Source organism: Ambystoma mexicanum, chromosome 9, assembly GCF_040938575.1.
Source record: "Ambystoma mexicanum isolate Mex_15411 chromosome 9, UKY_AmexF1_1, whole genome shotgun sequence".
Lineage (NCBI taxonomy): Eukaryota > Metazoa > Chordata > Amphibia > Caudata > Ambystomatidae > Ambystoma > Ambystoma mexicanum.
In genome coordinates, this window is record NC_090931.1 from 1,281,204,121 (window position 1) to 1,281,231,572 (window position 27,452).

The 27,452-nt window shown below is 48.9% G+C and overlaps 1 protein-coding gene across 1 annotated transcript in view; it reads right to left on the reverse strand.

Moving 5' to 3' along the window:
- The window catches only part of CEP70 (centrosomal protein 70), a 1,232,997-nt gene that overhangs the window by 531,545 nt on the left and 674,000 nt on the right, over nucleotides 1-27,452 (reverse strand). Inside the window, exon 11 of the mRNA XM_069616613.1 lies at nucleotides 25,350-25,464. Coding sequence (XP_069472714.1) covers nucleotides 25,350-25,464 — 115 coding nt within the window. The remainder of the gene's footprint in view (nucleotides 1-25,349; nucleotides 25,465-27,452) is intronic.

The following is a 27,452-nucleotide window of genomic DNA, read 5'->3' on the forward strand; positions in this document are numbered from 1 at the left end:
AAAGGCTAAATTCACTTTTCACAGTAAAGGCTAAATTCACTTTTCACAGTAAAGGCTAATTTCATTTTTCACAGTATAGGCTAATTTCACTTTTCACAGAATAGGTTAAATTCACTTCACTTTAAAGGCTAATTTCGCTTTTCACAGTAAAGGCTAATTTCGATTTTCACAGTAAAGGCTAATTTCACTTTTCACAGAATAGGTTAAATTCAATTTTCACAGTATAGGCGAATTTCACTTTTCACAGTATAGGCTAATTTCACTTTTCACAGAATAGGTTAAATTCACTTTTCACAGTAAAGGCTAATTTCGCTTGTCACACTATAGGCTAATTTCACTTGTCACACTATAGGCTAATTTCAATTTTCACAGTATAGGCTAAATTAATTTTTCATGGGGTAGGCTAACTTCAACTTTGGCATATAGTGGGCCTGTTAAAATTATTCGCAGGGTAAGTTACCTCAGCACAGATATTGTAGCCTGGTTTCAATTAATCATTATCGTGTCTGTTTGATAGTATACAGACTGGGTAGGCCGTAAGTTGGAGGCGTCAAATAGTAATGCAGACAGTGGGGTACAGCACAACTACTGAAGAACAAGTTACTCTCTTACCTGGTAACGTTCTTTCGATGGGATGGTCCGACGACGTATTCCATATCTATGACAGGTAATGTCCACAGCTGTGCTGCTCGGAAAAAGTTTGGCGTCTGAGTCCTGCGTCGATGACGTCGATGCGCCTTCCCCGAGGACCTCCTCCGACGGCCGACATCACCGGATGTGATAAGTAGGACGCACGACGCCCGTAGCCTCAGTTGTAGTTTTTTCCCCCAGAACGTGTGACACCAGTTTTCTGCCAGTCAGACACACAAGGCCTTGCGGAACGCAAGCTGCAATCGCATAAGAAATTCTGCAGCGGGGAAGGTAGGGAGGAAGCGATATGGAATATGTCGTCAGACCATCCCATCGAAAGAACGTTACCAGGTAAGAGAGTAACTTGTTCTTCGAGGGGATTGGGTCCTCCGACGTATTCCATATCTATGGCAGACTCCCAAAGCAGTACTAAGCAAGGAGGTGGGAAAAGAATTTAGAACACAAATTTAGCATGCCCAATCAAATTGCGGAATAAAGGACTGCCTTACCAAAAGCCAGATCCTGCCCTGGGATGGAATCGAGGGAGTAGTGACGTACAAAAGTATGTACCGAAACCCAGGTGGCTGCATCACAGATGTGACGAAAAGGAACACCCCTCTGCAGGGCAGTAGACGCAGCCACTCCCCTGGTAGAATGGGCCTGCAAGCCAGCCGGAGGGTCCTTACCCGCCAAGCGGTAACACTCGGAGATAGCTAAAATAATCCAACGAGACAAAGTCTGTTTCGTCACAGCTTGTCCCAAACGCTTTCCAGCGTAACCAATGAAAAGTTGATCGTCCACTCTGACCCGGGACATGCGCGAAATATAAAAGCTCAACGCTCTACTAGGATCAAGCATATGGAGCCTCTCCTCTTCCTTACCAGGATGTGGAGGAGGATAGAACGCCGGAAGAACAACCTTCTGGCTCAAATGAAATTCCGAAACCACCTTCGGAAGAAAGGAAGGACGAACTCTAAGGACAAACCTGTCCTTATGAAACACAGTAAAGGGTGGCTTAACTGAAAGTGCCTGTAACTCACTCACTCTGTAATCGGAAATAACCGCAACCAAAAACAAAGTTTTCAGAGTTAACAGTGTCAAAGGGCAAGAATGCAAAGGCTCAAACGGAGCACCCATAAGAAACTTAAGAACAAGGTTCAAATCCCAAACGGGCACCAGAAAAGGTGACAGAGGGAACCTATTGGTGAGCCCTTTCAAAAACAGAGAAATTAAAAGAATCTTAAAATAGGAACATTCTTCAGACGAGCGCTTAAATATGGACAGCGCCGCCAGGTAACCTTTAATGGTCCCCACTTGGAAGCCCCTGTGGGCCAAGGAAAGCAAAAAAGACAGAACCATGGGAATGTCACACTCAAAAGGATCCACATTCTTAACTCTGCACCAGTCGCAGAACTTTCTCCAATGGCAACATTACAGAGACTTTGTTGCCGGCCACCTGGCCGAGGGCAACACCTCCATCACGTCTTCAGGGAGGTCCCAATCCTTATACCTCAACCTTTCAGAAGCCAAGCGTGAAGGTTGGCCACCACAGAAGGTCCTGGGCGACCGAGGGCGGCACCAGAACAGGGTCCAACAGCCTGCCGGAGGACTGAGACCACTGGAGCTTGAGTGCCCACTGCAAAGATCTCATCCGCAGACGAGCCTCTGGCACCAGAAGAATGCAGGATGCCATGAGGCCAAGCAGTCTCAAGAACTCGGACGCTGGGAGATTCTGGGCAAGTTGAAACTTGTGCACCATCTGCTGAATGTGAAGAGCCCTCAGCTGGGGAGGAAAACACTGCCCCAGGGAAGTGTCGAGCACTGCTCCGATGTACTGGAGCCGCTGTGTTGGCGTCAAATGGGACTTCTTTAAATTGGGGGAGAAGCCCAGCTTGTGAAGGGAGTGGCAGGTGACGGACAGATGATCCAGGGTTTGCTCGGGAGAGCTCCCCCTGATCAACCAATCATCCAGGTAGGGGTAGACGTGAATCCCCCCTTTCCTGAGATGCGCTGCCACCACCACCATGAGCTTGGTGAAAACCCTCGGGGCGGAGGTCAATCCGAACGACAGGACCCGAAACTGAAAGTGTGAGTCGCCAACTGCGAACCTCAGGTACCTCTTGTGCTTGGGATGGACCGGCACATGGAAGTAAGCGTCCTTGAGGTCGAGAGACACCAACCAGTCCTGAAGTTGAAGGGCCTGGAGGACTTGAGAGAGAGTAACCATCTTGAACTTGTCCTTCCTGAGGAGTTTGTTCAAACCGCGCAAGTCCATGATGGGTCTCAATCCCCCGTCTTTCTTCGAAATAAAAAAATTAGGGGAATACCATCCCTTGTTCCTCTCCGCTACATGCACCAGTTCTATGGCGCCTTTTTCCAGCAGGGCTTGAATTTCCTGTGCAAGGAGCGCATCCGGACTCTTCAAAGAGGTTCCCAGGTGGATTGTCGTGAGGCCTCTGCCGAAAGGGAAGACAGTAGCCATGGGTTATGATCTCCAGAACCCACACATCTGAAGTAATGGCACGCCACTCTACAAAATGCTGCGCCAGCCTTCCCCCAACCGGCGAACCATGGGACCTGGCCTCATGACTGAGTAGTAGCGGCTGCGGCGTTGCCGGAGGGCAACGAGGCAACTGCCCGAGCGGCCTTGGCTCCTCGAGTACCCTGTATTCCACCTCTGGCACTCTTACAGTGGCCTCTTTGACTTGTAGCTCCTCTCGCTTTACTGAAGGACGAGTAATAGCGAAAGTACCTCCCCTCCATTGTTATCCCCTAGATCGAAAAGGCAGAGGTTGTCGAACTGCAGCGCCCAACGACTTTGCTGCAGCTTTGGAGGTCTGCAACCTATCAAGGCTCTTGTCAGCCTTGCTGCCAAAAAGATGTTTACCGTCAAAGGGCATGTTGAGGAGCCGGGACTGCACATCAGGAGCGTACCCAAACTTCAGCGCAAACCTGCATATTACAGTGCTCGCCGCCATGGACCGGCTGACACAATCTGCCATGTCCAAACCCGACTGAACGGCCTCACACATGGCATCCTTGCCATCCTGAACCATAGCAAGGAAACCATCCCGTTCGTCCCCTTCGGGAATATGTTCAGCCGCTAAAGCAACACAGTTCCACAGAGTGTGTGTGAAACGAGACAAGGCACATACAGAGTTGGCCGCCTGAAGCGCCATACCCCCTGAAGAAAACACTTTCTTCGCCCAGCCGTCAAAACGTTTGTCGTCCCTATCTCGAGGGATGGTAGGGTACGACGCCTGCTTTCCCGGGGCCGTAGCCGCCTGCACCACCAAACTCTCCGGAGTGGGGTGCCTGGACAAGTAGCAGGGGTCGCTACTGGCTGGACGTTATTTTCGCAACAAAGACTTGCCCACTGCCGGGAGACTCTCCGGAGCAGTCCAAGCCGCTGCCACCCTTCTCTGCAGAGCCACATGAAACGGCAGTACCAGGTCAGTGGGGGACCAAGATCAAGGATGTCCATGAGATCATCCTGAACAAACTCCCCTGGGGGAGCCGACCATCCCAAGTACTCGGTGACCCGAGACATAAGGTGCCGGTACGAAGAATCGGCATGAGTGCCAGGCTACGGCCTACAAAACTCCACCTCCGGAGAGGTGTCCAGTCCACTGGCATCATGCAGTGACTGCCTCAGGTCATTAAACTGGCTATGGCCCGAGAGAAGCTCATATGGCACCGTAACCGGAACCAAGCCTTCATCAGAGCCTTCATCAGCTTCTGAAATGTACTCCAGGTGGTGAGAGGAAGACACCTGGGGACCAAAGCTATGCCTGACCTTAGCCAGAGCCGTTCTAAGGGCTAAACCCGTACCACGGGGCCCCTCCGACACCACCGCCTCGAAAGGCATCGAGGGCGCCGAACGAGTCGGCATCGAGAGAATCAGCGTCGACGTCAGCTGCAGCGCCGCCAGCATCGACGGTGTCGACACAGGCCTCGAAGCCGAAGCTCCGAGCGTGTCTCTCGACTACCTAGGTGCCAACAGCGTTGACGACCCCCTCGGAAGTGGAGCCTCGAGAGAGATCGTCGACGACCTCGGCGCCACAGGCGTCGACGTCTTCCTCGAAGACGGCACAGGATCACGCGGTCTCAAGCGCGTCGAGGACCGGGACCTGGAACGGGCATGGCGAGAACACCTACCCTTGTCCGAGTGGGACCTCTCCCTCGAGCCGTGCTGACCACTCGAGCCTGAAGGCGTACGAGTGGTGTCTCTCTACCGGTGCCGACCAACCCCACACGGAGGCGCGAACGGACCGGTGCCCTGTGATTCAAGAATCGCTAATATCTGCTTCCCGAAGGAAGCCCATTCTTCCGGTGTCGCTTGCATGGTGGGATAAGCGACCCGCCGACTGGTGGAGTCCTCGGAAGAGGACGGGGAAGGCGACCGATGCCGGCGCTTCCGGGAATGCCTCGAAGAGGCAGAGGAGTGGTGGGACCGACTCCTGGAAGGAGACCCACTGGACTTCCGACAATGACGCGGGGAGTCGCCTCTCGAGTTATCCGTCGAAAGCCCCGTAGACCTCGACTTCTGGGGCTTAGACACCCGACCTACCGACAACTTCTTCTTGTGCTCCCGCAAGGTCTTGGCCGTGAGCGGCTGGCAGTTGACACAGTCGTCCGTATCGTGGGCCTCCCTGAGGCACCAGAGGCAGGCGTCGTGCGAGTCCGTGACCGACATCTTGGACCCACAGTCCCCGCATTTCTTGAAGCCCGGACGCGGGGTTGAAGATGAGGTAGACATCGTCCCAAACAGGTTTACACAAAAACCGAACAGGCTCCAAGAACCGAGAAGAATACAACAAACTCCAAAGAGTCGAAGCGTACCGAGATTCACGAAGCGAACATGTTCACGGGAAAAACGGAACTGAGGCTACAGGCTTCGTGCGTCCTACTTATCACATCGGGTGACTTCGGCCGTCGGAGGAGGTCCTTGGGGACGGCGCATCGACGTCATCGACACAGGACGCAGATGCCAAAAATGTTCCGAAGCAGCACAGCTGTGGACATTACCTGTCATAGATATGGAATACATCGGAGCACCCAATCCCCTCGAAATATGAATACTATACTGTTACATAGAGATGTGGGGCCAGCATATATGAATAGACTCTGTTTGAGTGATAGGGGAACTGCCTAACCGAAGTTACAGATGCAATAACATAAGACATATTGTAGTACCAATTGAACGTTCTTCATCCATAATATGGCAGGCATGTTGTAACAGCAACCTAAGCATATCTCCCAAGGTACGTGGTAGCTCCTGTAATCTGAACATAGCAGATGTCGAGCTTAGCGTAGCAGATCAAGGGCAGTGTTTCAATGTCTTTTGGCCATTGATTGTATTAGGAGTGCACTACAGGTATAGGTGGAGGGGACACGCCTCTGCTGGCCTCTGGCATGCGGGTGCTGTCAGCCGGGTATCAGGAGTGCGTGGACGCACTCCTGATACCCGGCTGACAGCACCCGCATGCCAGAGTTGGTATGAAGTAGATGGGATGATGGCCCCCGATTCCCCGCACCACTTGATCTCAGAGGCAAGCTAAAAATCACGGTCCTGAAGAAGATAACTGACTTTCATCGAAACCGGTCGACCACCTTTTAACCAAGGATATCCCAAAAACCAACCTGGGATACCCCGCGAAAAGAACCATACAACACTGTGTTGTGGAAGAAGTTCCTTGTTTTTAAAAAATCCCTTCACTTTTTAACCACTTGGGGACCACACACTTCTTAAGAAGGTCAATAAAAGAAAAAAGAAGGTCTAATGACCCATGCAAACAGTTCCTCTCTGAAATGTGGCCCCAAGCCTCGCAAAAACACCCTCTAACCCTAAAAGGGTAGCAGATCCATACACCCCACGTCTAAGGACAGAAGCCCACATATATTATGAGGGTATTTTGTGAAGAGTGTTCTTTGAGGTCAACCATTAAATGGCACCAAAACAACAATCAGTCCCCACGCTGAAAAAGTGGACCCCAAGAAGTGTTCATGTGTGCTAAAAAGGGGTTCTCGCCAGAGCACTCGCTACCCAGCACACGAATCGTTTCTTCAAATAAAAACATTTCTTCAAATAACACTTCGGGCTAAACCATGAAGTAAAACTCATCTTCTCCCTGAATGTGATTTAGTAGTGGCGAGAACCCCACCATTCCCAAGACTATTATACCTTTCCTTTGGTCATCTTGTTATTTGGCCATCTTCCTGCCCTCTTAGGGCCTTCCAAACACACCAACTCTCAAAGACTGTTTAGGGGTTTATTGAAATGTCTGAGAAGGGGTTCACTAAGTGTTGACTCCATCTCGCCCTCTCGTTTTTCGAGAGCTTTGGCCTCTGCAGCCCAGATATCCCTAAATCCCAAGATGGGCAGTAGAGAGCGGAAACCTTTACTTATCTAAGGTCTGACTGGCTATTGGTGAGGGATTTAAGGCCCTAGGTGTATCCTAACCTAGGGTTGCACAATAAGAAGAAGGATTGGGGCTATTCAACCACCCAAGTCTCACCCGATCTTCCTTGCACACTGTTGTACTCCTTGCCCTACTGTTCTGTTCTTTCCTTTTTTTCTACTGTCCTACCATCATTTCCCCCACCCTCTTTTCCACTCTCTCTGTTCCTACAATGTTACTCCACGCCAACTTCTACTCTCCCCTCCAACCACGCTACCACTACTCCCATCCTACCACTGTCAAATACTCCCACTTTTCACTAGTCTGTACTCTCCTCCCACTACACTCCACCCACACCATCTCTTAGTCACCATCCTTACTTGGCCTCACTTGCTCACATTACACACAAACACACACATACCCCACCCATCGAAGTACCACTTTCTCTCACCAACCAATACCTTAACTTGCACCTGCTTTCTGCAATCCTCCTCCACATTTCGTTGCACGGGCCTTCCTCTGCCTGGTCGTTTGACTCTCAGGGGATGGAATACATTACTCACCGTAATCGTATTTCTGGTGCTTGTATCTGCTTAGATTCATATGCTTATGCATAGGCCGACATCTAGTGGAATCTGCAGAGTAATAGGGCGTCGAAATAGGGGGTGCCAGTAATACTATCCCTATTGTGACGTCCCCTGTACCCATGATTCGTCACACGTGTGGGTCCCTCAGATTGTATTTTTTCTTTTTTTTTAAACTTTGTTTATTGGCAGAAAGTTAAGACAGGCATAGAACAGGGTACATAGCAGTAATCAAGTAATATCGCACAACATCCAGTAATACATCTCGGCAGGGTGTCACCTCATTGGAAAGAACAATTAGCGTTTGGAGCGGCCCAGCCGGGGCGAAAAGGAAACGATACAGTGTCATGGTGTAGCGGGGCGTGTTTGGGGAGGGGAAGCCATCCACTCCACTTTGTCTCTATTGTTCAGGTAGTTGCGGAATTCTGACCACACATTTTTGGGTCGTGATGTGGGAGGCAAGGACCCAATGTATTCCTCTTCGCACATTTGAGTCCAAGTAAGGGCTTTAAGCCACATCGAGAAGTTAGGGGGGCTGTGATGCTTCCAGTTTTGCAATATACACCTTTTAGCAACAATGGCACCAACATTAAAAAATGTAGACATTTTCCTTGCACTCTCCCCCTCCCAGACTCCAAACAATAGTGCAAGTGGGTCCACATCCACCAGGGTCTCTATTATTTCGGAGAGCGCCTCCGCCTCAGCCACCCAGAAAGCGTTGATTGCAGGGCATGTCCAGAACACGTGTATATGGTCAGCTTCAGGAGATTTACACTTTGGGCATGCATAGGACAGGGCACCAGCAAATGTCGCCACCCTAGACGGTGTGTAGTAGAGCCTGTTAAGGAATTTAAATTGTATGCAGCGGAATCTGGTGCTTAGAGAGACTGAGCGTGTATGTGCACACATCTTACTCCACAGCCCCTCAGATATTTCCATTGCGAGCTCCCCAGCCCATGCCTCACGTGGTTTGAGTGACCCAAACACCTTCTTCCCCAGTTGCATTTTATGCAGATTGGATAACACCCCCTTGGAGCCCGCACAGTTTGCTATGTACTGGAGTTCGGGTGAATCTGGGGGTTCGTCTGGATACGAGGGCCACATGGCACGAACTGCAGCTCGGAGCCTGTAATACTGTAGCATCTCAAGGAGGGAGTTAGTGTGTTCTGGGCGCCATGTTTGGGGGGTGATAAACTTGCCCTCTGGGAAGAGGTCTGTCAGGCCTCGATAGCCAAGGTGTTCCCAGTGTCGTGAGAGGTGCTGGTCGTGTGTGGGGGAGAGTCCCGGAAACTGCCACAAGGGGAGCCACTTATAGTACGGGTGCAGCTCCTGCTCGGATTATAAAATAGCATTCCAAGCCCTTATCGTGGCGGTCACCGGGTCTGCCTGGGCTTCTGTTTGGAGCCTGCGGTGCAACAATAGGGTCATAATGTTAGTCCCCTCCCCGGCCATTTTTTCGAGTTTTACATGCAGAGGCGGTTTCTGAAGTGCATACCAATGGGAGGCATGCTGGGCCTGGGCCGCATACCAGTACAGTTGTAGGTCTGGTGCCGCAAACCCCCCTTTATCATATGGTGCTGTCATGTGTTGCCACTTCATGCGGACCGACCCAGAGTGCCAGAGAAATTGGGCGCATTCCGAGTGGAGCCCCTTAAAATATTGCTTTCCGGGCCAGATTGGAACATTAGTAAAAACATAAAGGAGCTTGGGAACCACTATCATCTTTATCAAGGAGAGTTTGGCTGCCAAGGATAGTGGCAAGTGTCGCCACTTGGAAAACTTGGAAATGATGAGCTGAGCCGCGGCATCATAATTGTCCTTTAATAAGGTCTTTTTGGACAGCGACACCTGAACCCCCAGGTACTTGACTCCATCCGGGGACCAGCGCAGGGGGTAATCACATGTTGGTTGTTGTGTTGCTGCAGTGAGAGGGAAGATTTCAGATTTTGAGTAGTTTATCGCAAACCCGGAGAACGTGCCTATTTTTGTGACGTCTCGGGTAATCGGGTTCAGGTATGTGGAGGGGTTTCTGATATAGAGGAGGACGTCATCTGCGTAAAGTGAGATTACTTCTGGAACATCAATTAACCGAATGCCTTTATTGGAGCGACGCCCTCTAATATGGTCCGCCATGGGCTCGATGGCAAGCGCAAAAAGGAGGGGGGAAAATGGGCAGCCCTGGCGGGTCCCTCGGTGTACTTTAAAGAGGGGGGGAAGGAACAGAGTTTACAAGGACCCTGGCTACCGGATCCGTATATAAGAGCTTTATATGAGAGAGCATGTTTGGGCCCACACCCATCTTCTGTAGCACCGCCCACAAGTATTGCCATGAGACCATATCAAAGGCCTTTTGGGCATCTATAGTTACAGCAACCGCATCAGCGCACGGGTCAATCCTGGACATCACATTAAATAGACGAAGGATGTTGAGTGCCGTGGACCTACCAGGGATGAACCCACTCTGGTCCGGATGAACCATGTGGGCCATGAAAGGGAGAAACCTATTTGCAATTATTTTGGCGAAGACTTTCATGTCAGTATTAATGAGGGATAGGGGTCTATAGGACCTGCACTCTTCCGGGGGTTTTCCCGGTTTGGGGAGGACTATTATTAAGGCTTCCCGTAAGGAGGGGGGGGGATACATAAACGAAGCGCTTCGGTCCAGACCCCGTGTAGTGCTGGTGCTAGAACAGCCACATGTTCCTGGTAAAACTCAGGTGAGTCCGTCCGGGCCAGGAGCCTTGTTTTTGGGGAGATCTGATATCACCTGGACTATTTCCTCTAGTGTGAACGGGGCTTCGAGACACTCTCTGGTGTCCTGGGAAATAACAGTCATAGGGATGCTTTCTAGGAGGTCATCTAGATCTTGATCTGAGTGTCCGGGCCGGGGGCCATATAGATCGGCATAAAAGGTAGCAAATATGTCAAGGATGGAACGGTCAGACCAGTGTTTCAGTCCCTGCTCGTCTGTAATACAATCAATCCGAGTCCTGCCGCCTTCCGCTCGCACCAGTCTAGCCAGTGTTCTACCCGGTCTGTCCCCCTCTTCATATCTACGGGCAGAGACAGGACGGGCATGGTATTGCACTTCCCTCATAGCATGTGACTCGAACTGTTCCAACTCAGCTCTGTCCCTGCTAGTATCCCTGGGGACGGAGTAGCAAGGTAGTCCTGCTCAAGGGCCTTGAGCTTAGTTTCCGAAGTATTTAGGGCTTGCCTAATGGCCTTCAGGACGCCTGTTTCTTTAGAGATGCACATCCCGCTGATGTACACCTTGAATGCATCCCACCTGACCCCCTCCGATGTATCTGACGTACTGTTATTTTCGAAGAATGTGGTAACATCCGCTAATATCTCAGCTTTGAATACAATGTCCGCCAGGGCGGCAGACTTAAAGCGCCACGCGGGACGTGTTGGACCCACGTTGCCGATCAGGATCTGTAGCAGCACAGGGTAATGATCAGACAGCGTACGTGCCAGGATCTTAACGTCCGAGACCCTGCCCACTAGCCCTCCAGAAAGCAAAAACAAATCAATTCGTGAGGAACTATCGTGTACAGTGGAATAAAATGTATAGTCCCTTTCGTGAGGGTGGAGGGTCCACCCTTTATATCATGCAGATTAAGGGCGTCCATATGTGTGCGGAGTCGCCCGGCAGCCCGCGTAGTGGTTCTGCGAGTGGTTGTTGTTCTGTCTAGGGTATTATTGATTATCAGATTCATGTCTCCCGCCCATATGATGGGGGTATCTGGGTATCTCATTAGAATGGAGACCACATTGTCGAAGAACTCGGGGGGAATCGGTGTTGGGCGCGTATAAGTTGACCAGTATGCAATCCTCATGAGCCAAGGTACAGTGTAAAATAACATATCTGCCTTCTGTGTCGATGTGGGACGTGTGGAGTGTGAAGTTTAAAGATTTATGGATAAGGGTCAGGACACCCCTAGCTTGAGTGGAGTATTGAGTATAATACCTATTCAGACCCCAGGTGTGTGCTATATTGGACGATAAATGTTTCAAAGCGTGCGTCTCCTGTAGTAGGAGGACCTTAACCCCATGTCTTTGTGCATATGCCGCAATCCTACGCGACTTCGTAAAATTTGTCAGTCCCCGAACATTCCAGGACATCATCCTGACCGCCATGTCACCAGTTTACGGAACATCCCAAGTTAAGCATCTATCGTTGATTCCCGCCATGTGTGCCGCACCGGAAAACAGGTGCCACCCTTTGGAACCAGTCCCAACTCCTCTGCCATTTTGTATATAATCTACCCCAACTTCTACAACCCCCACCCTCACCGCCCTGCCCCAACCAGCAGTGTGTGAAAACCCACCCATACCTTGATCCACTGCGCACCTTCCCCAACTTGGCGGCACAGGGGAACTAGCCCAACCGGGGCCAAAACACAAACATTTGGACTCAGAAGGAATTACAGCCGCAGTGGGGGCTGCCGCTGCCGTTCTACCCACTTTTACTAATATCAGTTACAATAAAATCATATAGGACTGGACATCAGCTGACAAACAAACGATTTCAGAGAGAGGATAATGGACCACTTAGATTCCATGGGAAAAACCCAGTTGGTATAGAGCCGCAAAAGCATATCTTACATCCCTAAGGTCCGTTTTACACAATGCTGTACAGTTTTGCAGATCAAGGCTCAGTGTGTGGTGTTACAGATAAATGATCTCCCTGTACGTCCCCCTCAATAAAATATGCTCACGCTGCAGTGTTGCAGGGCCTCTAAGTGCCCGCCATCGGGCAGAGGGGGGGGGGTCAGAGCCCACCAGGGCAGCTCATAGCAACTACACCACCATCCCTAGTATCCACTACGGGATATCACAGGTCTAGATATTAGACATCTTCCATCCGCTCCCCAGGAGGATCAGCCGGCGGGATCTGCGCCTCGATAAACTTGACGGCCTCATCCGGGACAGTGAAAAAGTAGTGTTTGTTGCGGTGGGTGAATTTGAGGCGAGCAGGGAAGAGCATTGCATATTCGATTTTCCGCTCTCTCAACAGCTTCTTCACCCCGTTGAATTGTCGCCTCTCCGCCTGGACTGCCACCGAGAAATCCGGAAAGATTCTGATGACTTGTGAATCCATCCTAAGTTCCCCTTTTTCCCTGGCCAATCGGAGGATGTGGTCCCTGTCCTTGTATCTCAGAAGTTTTGCGATGATTGGTCTAGGGAAATCCCCAGGTTTAGGTCGAGATGCCAGGGAGCGATGTGTCCTTTCCACAGTAAAAAACAGTGAGAGTGGCGGGTTGTGAAGGAGGTCTCTGAGTAGTTGTTCGACCGCAGTTTCCATACGGCCCTTCAGCGCAGATTCGGGAACCCCCACAATGCGGACCTTGTTCCTCCGGGACCGCGATTCTAGGTCATCACACTTAGCTTTTACCTGCTTCGTGTCGCGGACAAGTTGTGAGACAGTGTTTTGTTGGGTGTGGACATTGTCTTCATTAGCCCCAATCCTCTGCTCAGTCTCAGCAATTCTGGCCCCATCCTGATCGATCTTCACTCTCATTGAGGCAACATTTGCGTTGATGTCGTCCAGCTTTTCGTGGAAGACAGCAAAATTCTTTGCCATGGATTCCATCATCGTGGAAAGGTCTGCCTGAGGGGGGTCCTGGCTGCATTCGTCTTCCTCATGTGGCGCAGAGGACGATGCGTGCTCCGCTCTAGGCGCTATCTTAGCGAATCTATCCTTGGCGCCTGGTTTACCGTTAGGCCTCGGCTTACTGGGCATTGCGGAGGAGGGAGGGAGCACCCGCCTGGGTATGCCCGGTGACTACTTTAGGATGGCTCGTCGCTGATGGGGCGGAGATTAGACCACAGTTGTAGCGCTTAAGTCGCTCAAGAGCAGTAGGCGCAGTATCGTACAGCCAGGGTGTGAGGGCACTGGTGGGGGAGGTACTGTTGGGGGTGATCCAGGAAGGGCTAGCTAGTCGCCCGTTATGTGGTACCTTCCAGATGTGCCTAGGCGTATAGATCAAAGGTCCGCCGGTGAAGCAGGCCAAAACTTATTCCTGGAGCCCTCACGTTGTGCAGCGCCGTTTGACTGGGTGGGGGGGTCCCCGGATCTATACGCATCCACAGATGTATTTTTTCTGACATGAGGTAGCATGAGGAGTAGTGCGAGTACAGTGTAACCAAACAGATCCGTACATATATGTAAAGCTCAAGTAAACATCTATACACCTTCTCTCAGGGGAGGAAGGGTGGGTGCATGTGAATCTAAGCAGATACAAGCACCAGAAATACGATTACGGTGAGTAATGTATTCCTTCTGATGCTTGTGTAATCTTCTTAGATCACATGCTATGCATAGATTAGCGAGCAGTGTTATGAGAAGATGGTGGTTTGTGAGAAGGAGTAGCGGCAAATAGATGTTTTCGAACCACTTGACCCACCTGTGTATCTGTTTTAGAATGTGTGTCAATGCAGTAGTGCTGAGTGAAGGTATGAACGAGCTCCATGTAGCTGCTCTGCAAATGTTGTCTAATGAAACGTTTGCAAGAATGGCTAACGTAGCCCCAGTGCCCCTTGTAGAGTGAGCTCTAGGTGTTGAAGGCAGTGTCTGGTCTGATAATGAATAGCATAATTGTATACATTTGACTATCCATTTGGAGATTTCTCTTTTTGAAACGTGCTCTCCTTGTCTGCCTGTAGCCATGGAGACAAATAGTAGATCTGTTTTCCTTAGCGGTTTGGTCTCTTCTACGTAGTAGAGAACCGCTCTCCTCACATCTAGTGTGTGGAGTTTGATCTCAGCTGAGCTGGTTGGCGTTTGAAAGAAAGCCAGGAGCTCATTAGACTGGTTTACGTGAAATTTGGAAATACATTTAGGTGAAACCTTAGGGTGAGTCCGTAAAACCAATTTGTTTTTATGGATGACAAAGAAGGGGTCCTGCACTGACGATGCTTGGATCTCGCTGACTCTTCTTATGGAAGTGATAGCCACTAAGAAGGCAGTTTTATAGGTAATGTCTCTAAGGGTAGCCGGATGAAAGGCTCGAATGGGGGGTCCCATGAGTTTTTCTAGCACTATGTTTAGATCCCAACCAGGCCGGGGGGTTAGAGACTGAAGGATGTATTCTTTTTACTCCCTCCATGAAAGCTTTGATGACTGGCACTTTCCACCATGAGATCTTACTGTGAGAGGTGGTGTATGCTGATAAAGCTGCTAGGGGGACTTTAAGACAATTAAAGACCAACCCTGAATCCAACAGGTGGAGCATGCAAGTAAGAATGTGTGATGGCGCACACTTTATGGGGTTAATATGTTTAGATTGGCACCAAATGACAAATCTTTTCCACTTGTGGAAATAGCAGTGCCTGGTGTTTGGTTTTCTTGCTTCTTTTAGGATGTCCATACACCGTTGTGGAAGATTAAGGTGTCTGAACTATGACTTCAGGAGCCATGCCGCCAAGTTCAAAGAGTGAGGTTGTGGGTGTATCGTTGTCCCCCTGTGTTGAGTCAACAGGTTGACCTGGTACGGGAGCTTAATGGGATCGCACATCACTAGCTTGTGCAGATGTGGAAACCACAGCTGTCTCGCCCAAATAGGAGCAACCCGGATGAGTGTCATCTGTTCCCTGTGTATTTTGTTGACTATCCTGCTGATTAATGGAGTCGGGGGGAAAAGCGTAAGCAAATATCCCTGACCAGTTCATCCATATGGCGTTCCCCTTGCAGAGTGGCTGGGGAAACCTGGATGTGAAGTCTGAGCATTGCTTGTTTTCTCCTGTAATGAACAAGTCTAGAGAGGGGTAACCCCAAAGAGAGAAGATGTGGTCTACGATGTCTGAGTGTAGTTTCCACTTGTGCTCTTCTGGTAGGGGGTCTCTGCTGAGAGAGTCCGCTAGTGTGTTCAGTATCCCTGGAACATGTTGGGAGGACAGGGACATCCCTCGTCTGAGTGCCCACTCCCATATTTTCTGTGCCAACTTGGACAGATTTGGAGAGTGTGTACCCCCCTGTTTGTTGAGATAGAACATTGCGATGGTACTGCCTGTTAGGACTTGTACCGAAATGTTTGTTAGGTGTTTTTCAAAGGCTTGTAGGGCCTCGAGGACTGCCAATAACTCCAGAACGTTTATGTGTTTCTGTGCAGTCACTTGTGACCACAGGCCGTGTGTTGTGTGGTGAAGGTAGTGGGGATCCCCACCCGGCAAGGGAATCGTCCATTGTGACAACCGCTTGTGCTTCCGGTTTGTGGAAGGGTTTCCCCTTGAGTAGATTTTCCCTTGACCACCAGCGTAAGCTCTGAACCAGTGTTGGCGAAACAACCACTAGATCGTCCCACTGACCACTTGCTTGAGACCATTGTTTCGTCAACCCTTCCTGAATTGGTCGCATGCACAGGCACGCGTGGCGGACTAGGTAAATGCATGATGCCATCATGCCTAGTAGGCGCATTGCTTTGCGTACGCTTATCCGGAGAACGGCTTGATACTGGGGTATTTGCCAAAGCATATTTTACACTCTTTGCATGGATGGGTAGACTAAGCCTGTCTTTGTATCTAATACAGCTCCTAGGAACTGTTTTGACGCGTTTGATATCAGACTCGACTTTTTCTCGTTTATTGAGAGGCCCAATTGGAAGAGGTCTATTGTCCTTTGCGTGTTTAGCTTGCAAAGATGGTAGTTTTCTCCCGTGATCAGCCAGTCTGTAACGCTCACCTGAATCCCACGGAGGCGCTGGTCTAGTCTGCCTCTTCAAGCGTGATGCGCAGAACTCGGACAACCGATTGAACAGGACCCCCAAATCTTGCTTGTCTGGCCCGTAGGAATATCCTTCTGCAGATGAGAAAGGGGATTAACTGTCTGCAGAATAGTGTGCTTGCTCTCCCCTTTCCTCCTTCGTTCTTCTCTGACTTCCTCCAAAACCCCCGGTTTCAGCTCACCTTATGGTTTGGAAGGATGAACTCTCCATCCTGCTTCTGGTGCAGGGGCGCACGTTCGTCCAGTTACTTCACTGGTTTTCAGAATGGCGCTGGCAAAATCCACTTGACTTTTCGGAGCGATACGCCGTAAGTATGAAGATTCAAAAGTTCAAGTGTGAGCCTCTTTTTATGTTGTTTTCCTAACCTGTGATCTGTCCTTTATTTCAGGTGCAGAACGAAGGCGATGCGTTGAGGGGTTAAATTGCCGATGGTAAAATCAGGTGAGTAAGTGATGAGGGCGACCCCTCTAAATGTCTTTATAATTCCCCAGTAATGTCTTTTGTCCTTTCCCCATAGGGGCCGGGGTGCGGTACCTGCCAATGAAGCGGCGCTGACCTGAAATGTGGAATGGTTCACCAAGAAAAGCCGGTAAGTATTATGGCTGAAAATTCGGCTTTCCTCCTGTGTTCCCTCTGCTCACCTTTTGTCTCTTCTCTCCCCTAGGTGCAGAGATGTGGCGACCGGTGGCGACAGCCGCGATGGAGCCGGGAGATGTCTCGAGGACAGGTGAGTGAAGCATGGCGCTGCAGCGAGCAACGCAATGCTTTTAAATGGAAGTCTTTCTTCAAGAATGCTGGCGTGAAGATTCCGGATGCAGGTAAGAAGTTTGAATAAGTTCTTGGTTTTCACCTTTCTCTTCTCTTCTTTCCCTATAGGTGTTCCAGGTTCGAGGCGGGCATGGCTGGAGTCCAGGTGCAGGAGCAGACACGGTGAGCATTCAGCTGCTTGGATGCAGAACAACGCGAAGCACGTGTGGCTGTCCGGGCGTGGCTTGAATAGCCTTGGAAGAAGTCCCAGGTAAGTATTCTTCCACAGCCCCACCCAAGTAACAAAATAGTCCCTTCAGTAAAATAGTCCCTCCTAAGCCTCATTTGGCTTGGGTCTTCATGCAGCATGGTCTGCATCAGGTGAGTATGCAGCATGGTCTGCATCAGGTAAGTGCACCAAACACTTTCCTTTATGAGCCTGGCGCCTATGGAGCCAGGACTGATGTCCAACATGAGCCTGGCGCCAAAGGCGCCAGCACAGAGTCCAAAGAGCCCCTATAAGGGGCCGCTGGGCTTTTACCCGGGGGCATGATGCCTGTTCCCGGGGGTGCTGGGCCTGGCCTGGTGCTCCGGGGGTAGGCATCATGACACAGTCGTCCAGTTAAGGGTACACTGGGATTGACTCCCTGCGTATGTGCGCTGCCACCACCGCCACTACCTTGGTGAACACCCTTGGAGCGGAGGCTATACCGAAGGGCAGCACCTTGAACTGATAGTGTTGGTCTGCTACTTTGAATCGCAAGAATCTTCTGTGCGCTGGGAACATTGAGATATGAAAATAAACATCTTTCATGTCCAATGTTGCCATGTAATCCCCCCTTTTTAACAGAGGGATTACTTCTTGTAGCGTTGTCATGCACAGTTTTTGTGGTTTTACAAAACTTTTTTGCAGGGCGCAGATCTAGTACCGGTCGCATGGTCAGATCTTTTGTTTGGAACAAAGAAGTAAGCTGAATAAATACCCTTGTTTACCTCTTTGTATGGCACGAGCTTGATGGCGTCCTTGAGGAGTAGAGCTTTCACCTCTTCTAGCAGGATAAGTTTTTCTTCCTGCAATGGTTTCTTTTGGTGTGGGGGAGGTTTGACGGTCTTCCTTGGAGCTCTATACAATAACCCCAATTTACCGTGGATAACACCCATTTGTCCGATGTTATAGCCTCCCATGCGTGGGTGTAAAATGATATTCGTCCCCCGACTGGGGAGGCATGGGAGGGGACATGTAGGGGGGCGTCATTGATTAGAGTGTGTCCCTCCACCTCTGGTGGGGGAACTTCTCCCTCTTCCGCGGGCCCTGTGTTGACCCCTGGGGTAACCCTGGGTGGCTGGTTGACTTGTATTCCAAGAAGGACCTTGGTTTTGGTTGCATCTTGTTCCTCTTTGCGTGCTTTGCCCCCGAAAGCGATGAAAATTACTACCACCTCTTTGTTGTTGTCTATTAGTCAGTAGACCAAGTGATTTGAGGGTCTCATATTCATCCTTGGCAGACTTGAGGGCGTCTTCAACTGCTTTTCCAAATAATAAGTTTTGCTCCACTGGCATATTCAGTAGGGTAGCTTGAGTCTCAAGTGTAAACCCTGATTGTCTAAGCCAGGCATGTTGTTTTAAAATGGTGGCTTCTGCAATAATGCGTCCAGCGTTGTCAGCTGAGTCAAAGTTATTCTTTAAAAGGACGCCTGCTGTAGCTCTGCCTTCGGCAGCCAGAAGGGAGAGTTTTGCTTTCAGTGGCTCTGGCGCTAGTTCTACTAGTGCCTTTACCTCCTCCCACTTTGTGCAGTCATAGCTGGATAGCAAGGTGGAGTGGTTTGCTATACGCACCTGGTATGCTGCAGTGGACACAATCTTCCTGCCCATGGCATATAATTATTTTCTCTCCTAGTCCGGAGGGGCTTCGGAGGAGCATAAGGGGGTACCAGCTCTTTTGCGGGTGGTGGTAACGACCAGTGAGTCAGGCCGAGGATGTCCCCTTATATATAGGGGGTCGGAAGGTGCAGGTCTGAAGAGCTTCTCGATCCTAGGGTTTATTGCCCTGGTATCGTTAGGTTTTTCTACGGAAGGTTGGATCCTTCTTTGTAACGATTTGAGCAGGGGGATGAACTGGGTTGCCGGTTTTTTAATCGGCTAACATTCTCAGCAAAATCTTTGTCCTGTTGGACCTCTTGTGCTTCGATGCAGAAATGCTCTGCAGCCCTTATTAGTATATCATTAAATAGTGGCTGGTTATCAACAGGGGAGTCTGGTAAAACAGGCTCTTGCGGGGCTGGAGAGTCCATTGCAAAAACTGATCTTGGTCGTCTTCTTCCCCGTCGTTGTAACTCGCAATATCCCTATAGGTGGGTTCATCTTATTCCTCATCCCCTACATCCTGATCATAAAGATCATAGGAGACATGAGGAGTCTTGTGTGGTGGTTCAACCGCCAATTCTATAGAGGGGAGAGATCTCTTTTTATACGGTACACACCAATGCCTGGGGCTGAGAGGCTGTAGGTGTTATGGTGGAACTAGACGCCTGTGTAGTGGGAGGTCTGGTGTTCAAGTTCTGCAGAATTTGAGGATGTTTTACAAAAAAATGTGCTAGGCAAGTCATGCGATTCATGACTCGGTCAAGGTAGTCTGCAGACCATCTGGCCGAACTGGATATTACCCCTGGGTAGGTGGGGACAGGAGTGGGGGTAGAGTGGGTATGTTCCTCTTCTTCCTCAAGATTTATAGGATCAGGCTGATGTGTCTCTTCAGGCTGTATTGTAGTATCCTGAAATGGCATACATTTATGTTGGCCAGAAGGTTTTTTATTGTTCTTCTTGCCAAGTGAGTCCCTTTCTCTAGAGGAACTGGATGTGTCTCTATCCTTATGGTCCCTGCTCTTAGAAGATGATTTTTTGGAGCTCGGGGTCGAAGAGGGGTTAAGGAGGATTCCCTGGACTTGTCCCCGGATGTAGGGCGAACGTCGACCACGGGGATGGCTTGCGCAGCGTCTTTCGCCATTGTGTGGCCGGACGGGGGAGTATCGAGCCGGGTGACTTTGGTTTTGACGGGCTTGTCATGCGGCGGGCGGTCGGAGCACCCAGAGGACAAGGATCAGAGGATCTGCCCTTCACTGTTGACTCTCGGTGTGCGACCTTACTCGCATCGCCGTGGGGTGTGCGTTTGTGGGGGAGTGTGGTGCCCTTGCCGCCGGGTGTCTTCCCCATAACAGGACCACAGGCCTGTCTACTAGGTTCGGGGGCTGGCACTGGGGAACGCTGGGGCTCCCTGTCACCCTCGTCATCCGAATGGACGGCGTCGCTGCTGTCGTTGGATGCCTCTTCCACGTCTATGGAGGCCTCGGCCTGCATGGCGTGATGGGCCCAACGTTTTGTTCGCCTGTCCTTGAGGGTTTTCGGTCGGAGTAGTTTACACGCCCGACAATGCACCTCGTCGTGGTCTCTATTCAAACAGAGGTTACAAACCCTATGCTTGTCGACCCACGGGAACTTCCTATTAAAAGAGAGGCAGAACTTAAAAGTAGTACGCTCCATAACATAACGTATGTAGGCAGCTGGGCGACTATGGTAAAAGGTGGGATTATACATGTTTATGTCCACCCCCCACTCTCCCTACTGTAAGGCCGAGGCCGAAAGGGCCTTCCAAGGCCGGGCCCTTCAAGGCCAGGTGGCGCCGTCGAAATCTTTGTCCGACGGTTAGCTTCAAAGTCTTCTTCAATCTTTACCGCGTTGAATCACGGCGCCAGCAAAAGGACAGAAAGACACAATAAATTAGTACGTCGAAAAAAAGGACTCCGCTTAAAATTAGCGACCGCTCACGATGGCAGAAAAAAACAATCTGAGGGACCCCACAAGCGTGAGGGATCATGGGTACAGGGGATGTCACAATAGGGATAGTATTACTGGCACGCCCTATTTCGACGCCCATTTTCGAGTTTCGAAAAACAACTGTAATACTCTGCAGCTTCCACTAGATGTCGGCCTATGCATAGCATGTGATCTAAGCAGATTAAACAAGCATCAGAAATCTATTTACCACTTTAGTAGAATGCTTTAACAAATCCCTGAAGCAGATCCTTCGAAAACTCTGGTTGCTGAAGATGGGTGGAATTGGGACAAGTCATTCCATGGATTTCATTTGCTGTTAAAAAAAAACTCAATCTTCTACATGCTTCTTCCCCCTTTGAGTTGGTCTACGGACGAAAACTCTAGAGATGACATGGACACTCTACGAGAAGAACGGGAAGGGCATGACAGTAGGCAAACCAGCCTATGATACAGAACACACAAGAATACATATAGAAGGTCTGACAGCCTGTGAGAACTAATCTACAAGAGGCCCAGTATAAGTAAGAAAAGGCATACAACTAAGAGGTTAAGCTACGTAAATTTCAAGCAGATCAAGTGATGGTGTTATTCCCGACTACACAGAACAAACTGTTGGCTAGATGGCAAGGCCTTATGTTGTCAAAGAAGTTGTCTCCCCGCAGCCAACGCCGACTTGAAAGGTATAAAAGTGCGAGTGCATGAAAACCAACCCAGTTATACCCTGTACATAAACTGAAGAGCTCAAGAGAAAACAGCAACCCCACAACTACTCTTTATGTAAGCAAACAACAAAAGGACGCCATCCTTGACATCTGAAGTGAGAGGAATAACCATTGCAGTTGGCTTGGCCACCAACCAACATCAGGAGTTGGCCCAATGTCTAGAGGGATCTAGAGACGTATTCTCCTCAAAACCGGGATAAGTACAGGGGATAGTACATGATACACACACCCTCCAGACGAGAGATCTGTCTAAAACCCTAACGGTTACCAGAAGCACGAAAGCAGGTCCTACATAAACCGTAGAAAATGCTAGGACTTGGGCATCATCGAGAGAGTACACAGAAAATGGTCCTCCCTAGTCATACTAGTCCCAAAACCCAGCAATTCATGGCAGTTCTCTATAGACTTCCGAAGGCTCTACAAACTATCCTGATTGAAAACCTACCCGATGTCTAGAATTGATGAGCTGGTGTAAAGATTGGGTCTGGAAATATTCCCTTCAACGTTGAACCTGACACAGAGGTACCTGCAGATGCCCTTAGATGAGGAGGCAAAACTGAAGACCACATTCAACTCCAATCCACAGTCATCCCTCTTCCAACTGCATAGGGCTCCTGCCACCTTCCAGAAGTTGATGGATCGATTCTAGCACTGTCAAGCTTTCACCGGCACCTACCTCGACGACATTCTATTCTATTTTATACTACTATAGCGCCAATAAACAAGGCATCAGGGTGCTAATAAAAAGAATAGTAAACCTGGAATCCGTGAAGCAGTCATCTGTGAGCAAAAAAACATCTACAAATGTGTCTTCACCAATTTCTTCAGTCATCTATAATTCCACATGGGAGGAACATCTGAATTACCCGACCGCCGCCTGTGACCAACTGAGGAAAGCCAACTTGACGGCCAATCCTGCAAGTAGCATCAGGTTGTTGAGGCTTCAAGTAGGGAACCGACAAGTACTTCCCCCAAAGTAAAGGTCGAGGCAGTACAAAAAGTACCCAAGCCTTTGACAAATAGACATCCAGGATTTTGTGGGTCTAGTCGGCTACTATCTTCAGTTTATAACCAACTTCTTTGAAAAAGTCAGCCCTGTAACGAACCGACTCAGAAAGATCCATCCCAGATTCATCCACCCTCCTTATCAAGTCTGAATTTTCAAAAGTATGTATCCTATAGACTGACTCATCCTCTTATCTGCCCAGGAGCTGTGTTGTCACAAATGGAGAATTGGGAGGAGAAGCCAAGTAGCCACCAACTGTTTCCCAGTGAACAAGTTTATCCCATCATTGAACTGGAAGGCCTTGCCATTGAGTGGGCCATCTATAGTCTACAATACTATCTAATTCATCAGCAGTTCAAGTTAGTAACTGGTAATGCGCCCCTGATCTGGATGGCCTGCAACAAAGACAAATCCTTGCAGCTTGAGGTGGCTCTTAGCATTACAACAGTTTACGTTCAAAGTAGAGCAAAGAGACAAAAGTAAACTGGCAAATGTAGATTTTCTTTCCCGATATCCCCAGTCAGCCAGTACACTGGGAGAGTAGGAAGAGTCAGAAGAAAGGGCGAAGGTAAGAAAGTACCTTGGCCTTATCAATAGGGGATGGAAACCCATCAGAGCCAGGGGTGGGAGACCTACCAGGGAGTAATCCAGAGCCAGTCCTTCCCCTGAAGAAGCACCTCAGAGGAAACAGAGAAAGATTTGTGAAAGGAGAAAACAAAAGAGTAGATACATTGAGAAAAATCACAGAAACCAATTCCTCATAAAAATTCTAAAATCATGCAATCATCAAATGTCTGTGGTTGCACATTCTCCTCAGACCGAGTGCCTTGAAGCAAAGGATCACATCAAATACTGATTATGTATGTCAATGGGTTATCAACGTGCCCATTACAGGATTATACCTTGCATCATAAAATGAAAGACAACGCATCATTTAAGATCAGTTTTCAAGTGCATACAATGTCACAAACATGTTATATTCGAGGTATACAAAAAGAGAGGCAGATATGTTGTTTAGGCACAAACTATGTTAGTTTATACAAACATCCCACACATGGAGCCTAGGCGCTTTTTCCCCAAATTACACAGCCTGTGCAGAGGTTTCTTGTAGCACAACACAAGAAACGGAGTGGCCCTGTGGAAACTACAGAATGCGTACGACAGAGGGGGGATAAATCTACCGAGCTTTGAGATATACCAACTGGCGGTGTAATTGCAATACGTAGCCAGGTGGCTGGCGGAAGACGAGACAGCAGAATCCTGGCTGCTGAGGGATTAGAGCGCCCCATACTTACTACGAGAATTAATATGGCCACCCAAGTCAGAGATGCAGGGTAGACCGAGATTGCTAACACTGGGCAGGGAGATTTGGCATAAAGCATGTCGGGCAATGGGAGGCCCGACCCCGTTCTCCCCGCAGGTGCCACTCGTGGTGCTATGCGGAGCAGATGACCAACTAAGAAAAGGAATCCAGAAATATTGGGAGCCAGTGGACCTGGCTACCCTAGGGAATGGTTGGCAAGAGAGGGAGGCCCTGGATTTTAAATGATAATGGACGGAACCAGGGTACATGCGGGACAGCATATTACATACAGCAGAATAGTTAAAAGGGTGAAAGAAACGTGGTCCGAAATAGCGCGAGCAGAACAACCGAATACAGCCATTGAAATGATGTATGACATGTCGGAGGGAGGGCATGAAATATCCAGGATATATGAACTAACAATGTCAAGAGTGGGAAAAGAGCCGCTCAAACTGCGGCGGGACTGGGAGGAGGAGGCGGGAGAGACCATGCAGGATGGGCAATGGGAGAGAGCCCAAAGATAGCACAAGAAGGTGTCTAGAAATGCGAGGCTACAACAGATCCAACTATACGTTACCTACAGAGCATACATGACCCCCCAAATGATAGTCGAAATTCGGAAACGCAGAAGCACAAAAATGGGTGGTAGAAGGGATGATCCACATGTTCTGGGCATGCCCGGAGGTGGGGAAATTCTGCGGGGAAATTAAGCACAAGCTATCTGAAAAGGGAATTAAACTAGACGTGGAATCCATATGGGCATGCATGCTGGGGGATTCAGCAGGCCGCACAACTTGAGACACGTATGTAAACTCAAAGACTTAGCATACATCTTGGCCAAAAGGAGAATTGCCATGAGCTGGAAAGCCGCCCATAGACCAAACTAGAGATATGGTTGAAGGACCTCCTAAAATGGGCAGACGCCGAGACAGTGGCATGGTATGAGGCGGCTAACAGAGGGGAGGGTGAAGAAGTGGGACCACTGACGGAATGGAGACAAATGATAGCCTCGTTGTATGGGCCCACCCAAGGTGACCCCAGTGACGACGACACGGCCGAGAACCAGGAAGAGAACTAATCCCGAGTAACGTGAGCTAGAGGCATAGGGGGGAGAGCTCGGTGTTTAGGGGAAGGGAGGTGGGAAGACATAAAGAAGAAAACATGTATTCCATGCTATGATACTTGTAACTGAAGTTATGGTTTGTTGTGAAAATTAATAAAAATATATTTTTTTTTTAAACTATGTAAGTTTATGTTCAGGAATACATGACTGAAGCCTTCTCAGTTAAAATGTATTATCATTGATAATGTAAACGTAAATGGAGGCAGTTAGACGATTTTTTAAAAGGTTATCAATCTGGGAACTAAAATACGAATGTGCAGTTTACAAATGTACCTGTAGGTATCTTCTGCAAAGATTGGACTGCAAGCGATCTAGGTCTTCAATTCTGGTGCTCTCCAACTCGTCTTTGTTCTCTTCTACTTTCTTTGTAAGAACAACTCCACGTGAACTACAAGAAAAGAAGTATATAAGATCTTCAAAAGTAACAAAGAAATTAAGGGTGTGTTGTAATTTAGAACCCTGTGCCTTTACCGTTCACTCTGCAATTCCTATAACATTTATGTTTTTTAAAAACACAGTTTGATCAAACAGGTCTTTCGGCACTAGAGCATTGGTGTACCTCTGTGTGTGACTGTTAGGTAAGAATTTGTAGAGTCCAACTAGTGTGGGACTTCACAAGACACATCTCTTGGTATTAGGTAACCCACCTTTTAATATAGGCCAGTACTACACAAGTTGGTAGTGTGACTGAGCAGTCAGGCTTATCTTAAGAGGGGTAATGTGAGCTGTAGAGCTGTGCAATGAAATCAGTAAATGCAGGTATCCAAGTAAACACTTACCCACTTAAGGTTAAAGTATAAATATGTATTTATATATACACAAGGATAATTAGACAATCTTTAAAAAGCAGCAACTAATAGTAACAATAATCCCAAAGTTATGATTCAATTCAACAAGAGCAATAGAGCAGGTGAATAAACTTTTCAACATATTCCAGCACATTGAGTGACGTCATTTGAGGTCAGTAATACCACTTATTTGTGATCACCATTGCAATATTGAGCTATAGGGAGGGAAACGTTTGTTCGATCAGAACATACTTTATACTTAGTAAAACAGTTAGAGTCTCCCAGTGGGATGTAGGCAGTCTTTTATCCCAGCAATAATAGTGTTCAACAATTAAAACCTGTAAGGGAACATGCACTGCCAAAGACAATAGGTTCAGAAGGGGGGCTTTAGGGAGCCAGGACAGCCAAAGCCATAGGGCTAGTTCAAAGTTCTGATGCTCTCTTCTTAGAAAATGTTTTAGCAAAGTCGGTAGTTCAACTAGAAAATCACAAGAGGAGTCACCTTGAAGAAGCACAAGCTGAAAGGTCAGTGCAAGTGAGTTGAGGGAAACTCAAAAGAGGGTAAAATAGTACTCCCCAAGCTAGGAAGCACAACAATTGGCAAAAGGTAGATGTACCCCAAACCCACAGTACGTATAAACTGAAGAATTAGTTCCATATGGATGCCTTCACGATGCAATGCAGTGGACCCTTGTTCCTGGTACTTGGTCGTGGTGATGAAAGGGAGGATGTCTGGCGGGCTCCTGCAGCAGCACTCGAGAGTGACTCGGCAGCAATGGATTTCTGTCGATTCAGCAGCTCTTTGTGGTTTTGTCGCCTTTTTCTCAGCATCAATGAAGAACGAAAAGCTCTGGTTAGGACTTCCTTGATCCCTCTGTCCTGGACTGTGGGTGAGGGGACTCTGGACGCAGATTTCTTGCTTCTGTAGGGTCCTCTGGGTGCCCACAAAGATCTGGCCAGATTCAGACTTCGGAAGACAATACACTCACAAATGGTCGAGGTACCCCGGGTATTGGGCTTCTGCAGCCTAGGAAAGTCACAGCAAGTCGGGGGTTACGCCAAAATGAAACTGGTCTCAAAGCTAGTTGGCCCCACCAGCCAAGGGAGGAAGTCGTCCCGTACGGGTCTTCCCAGTCAAAAAGTAAATGGGGTGAGCATAGGTGCAAGGCTTAATTGGGCACTTTGCAGTCCAGGAAGGTGCTGCTGGCGTTCTCTCGTCTTCTGCTTCAGATGTTATCCTCCAGTGGTCGACTCTGCTCTTAGTCCCAAAAACCTTTCTTTTTATGCAAGTTCCCATTCATTCACATCCCTAGGCAATCACACAGCATGGTGACAGTCCTTTCAGGACAGCCAACCGGCCAATAGGAACTGGTTTCACTCAGGCACACCTAGAGACAAAGGACAGGGAAGTTTCGGCACCCTCCCTCACTTCCTGCTTTCCAGACACACTATAGCCTGGGCGGGCTGCAGCCCGCCAAAGGCAAACTACACAAAGAACTGAAACCTGATGCAAACAACAGAGTAAAAGCCTAGAAGAAACTAACAAGAAATGGTGAAAAAAGAAAAAGGCAATTTTGAGAAAATAGTA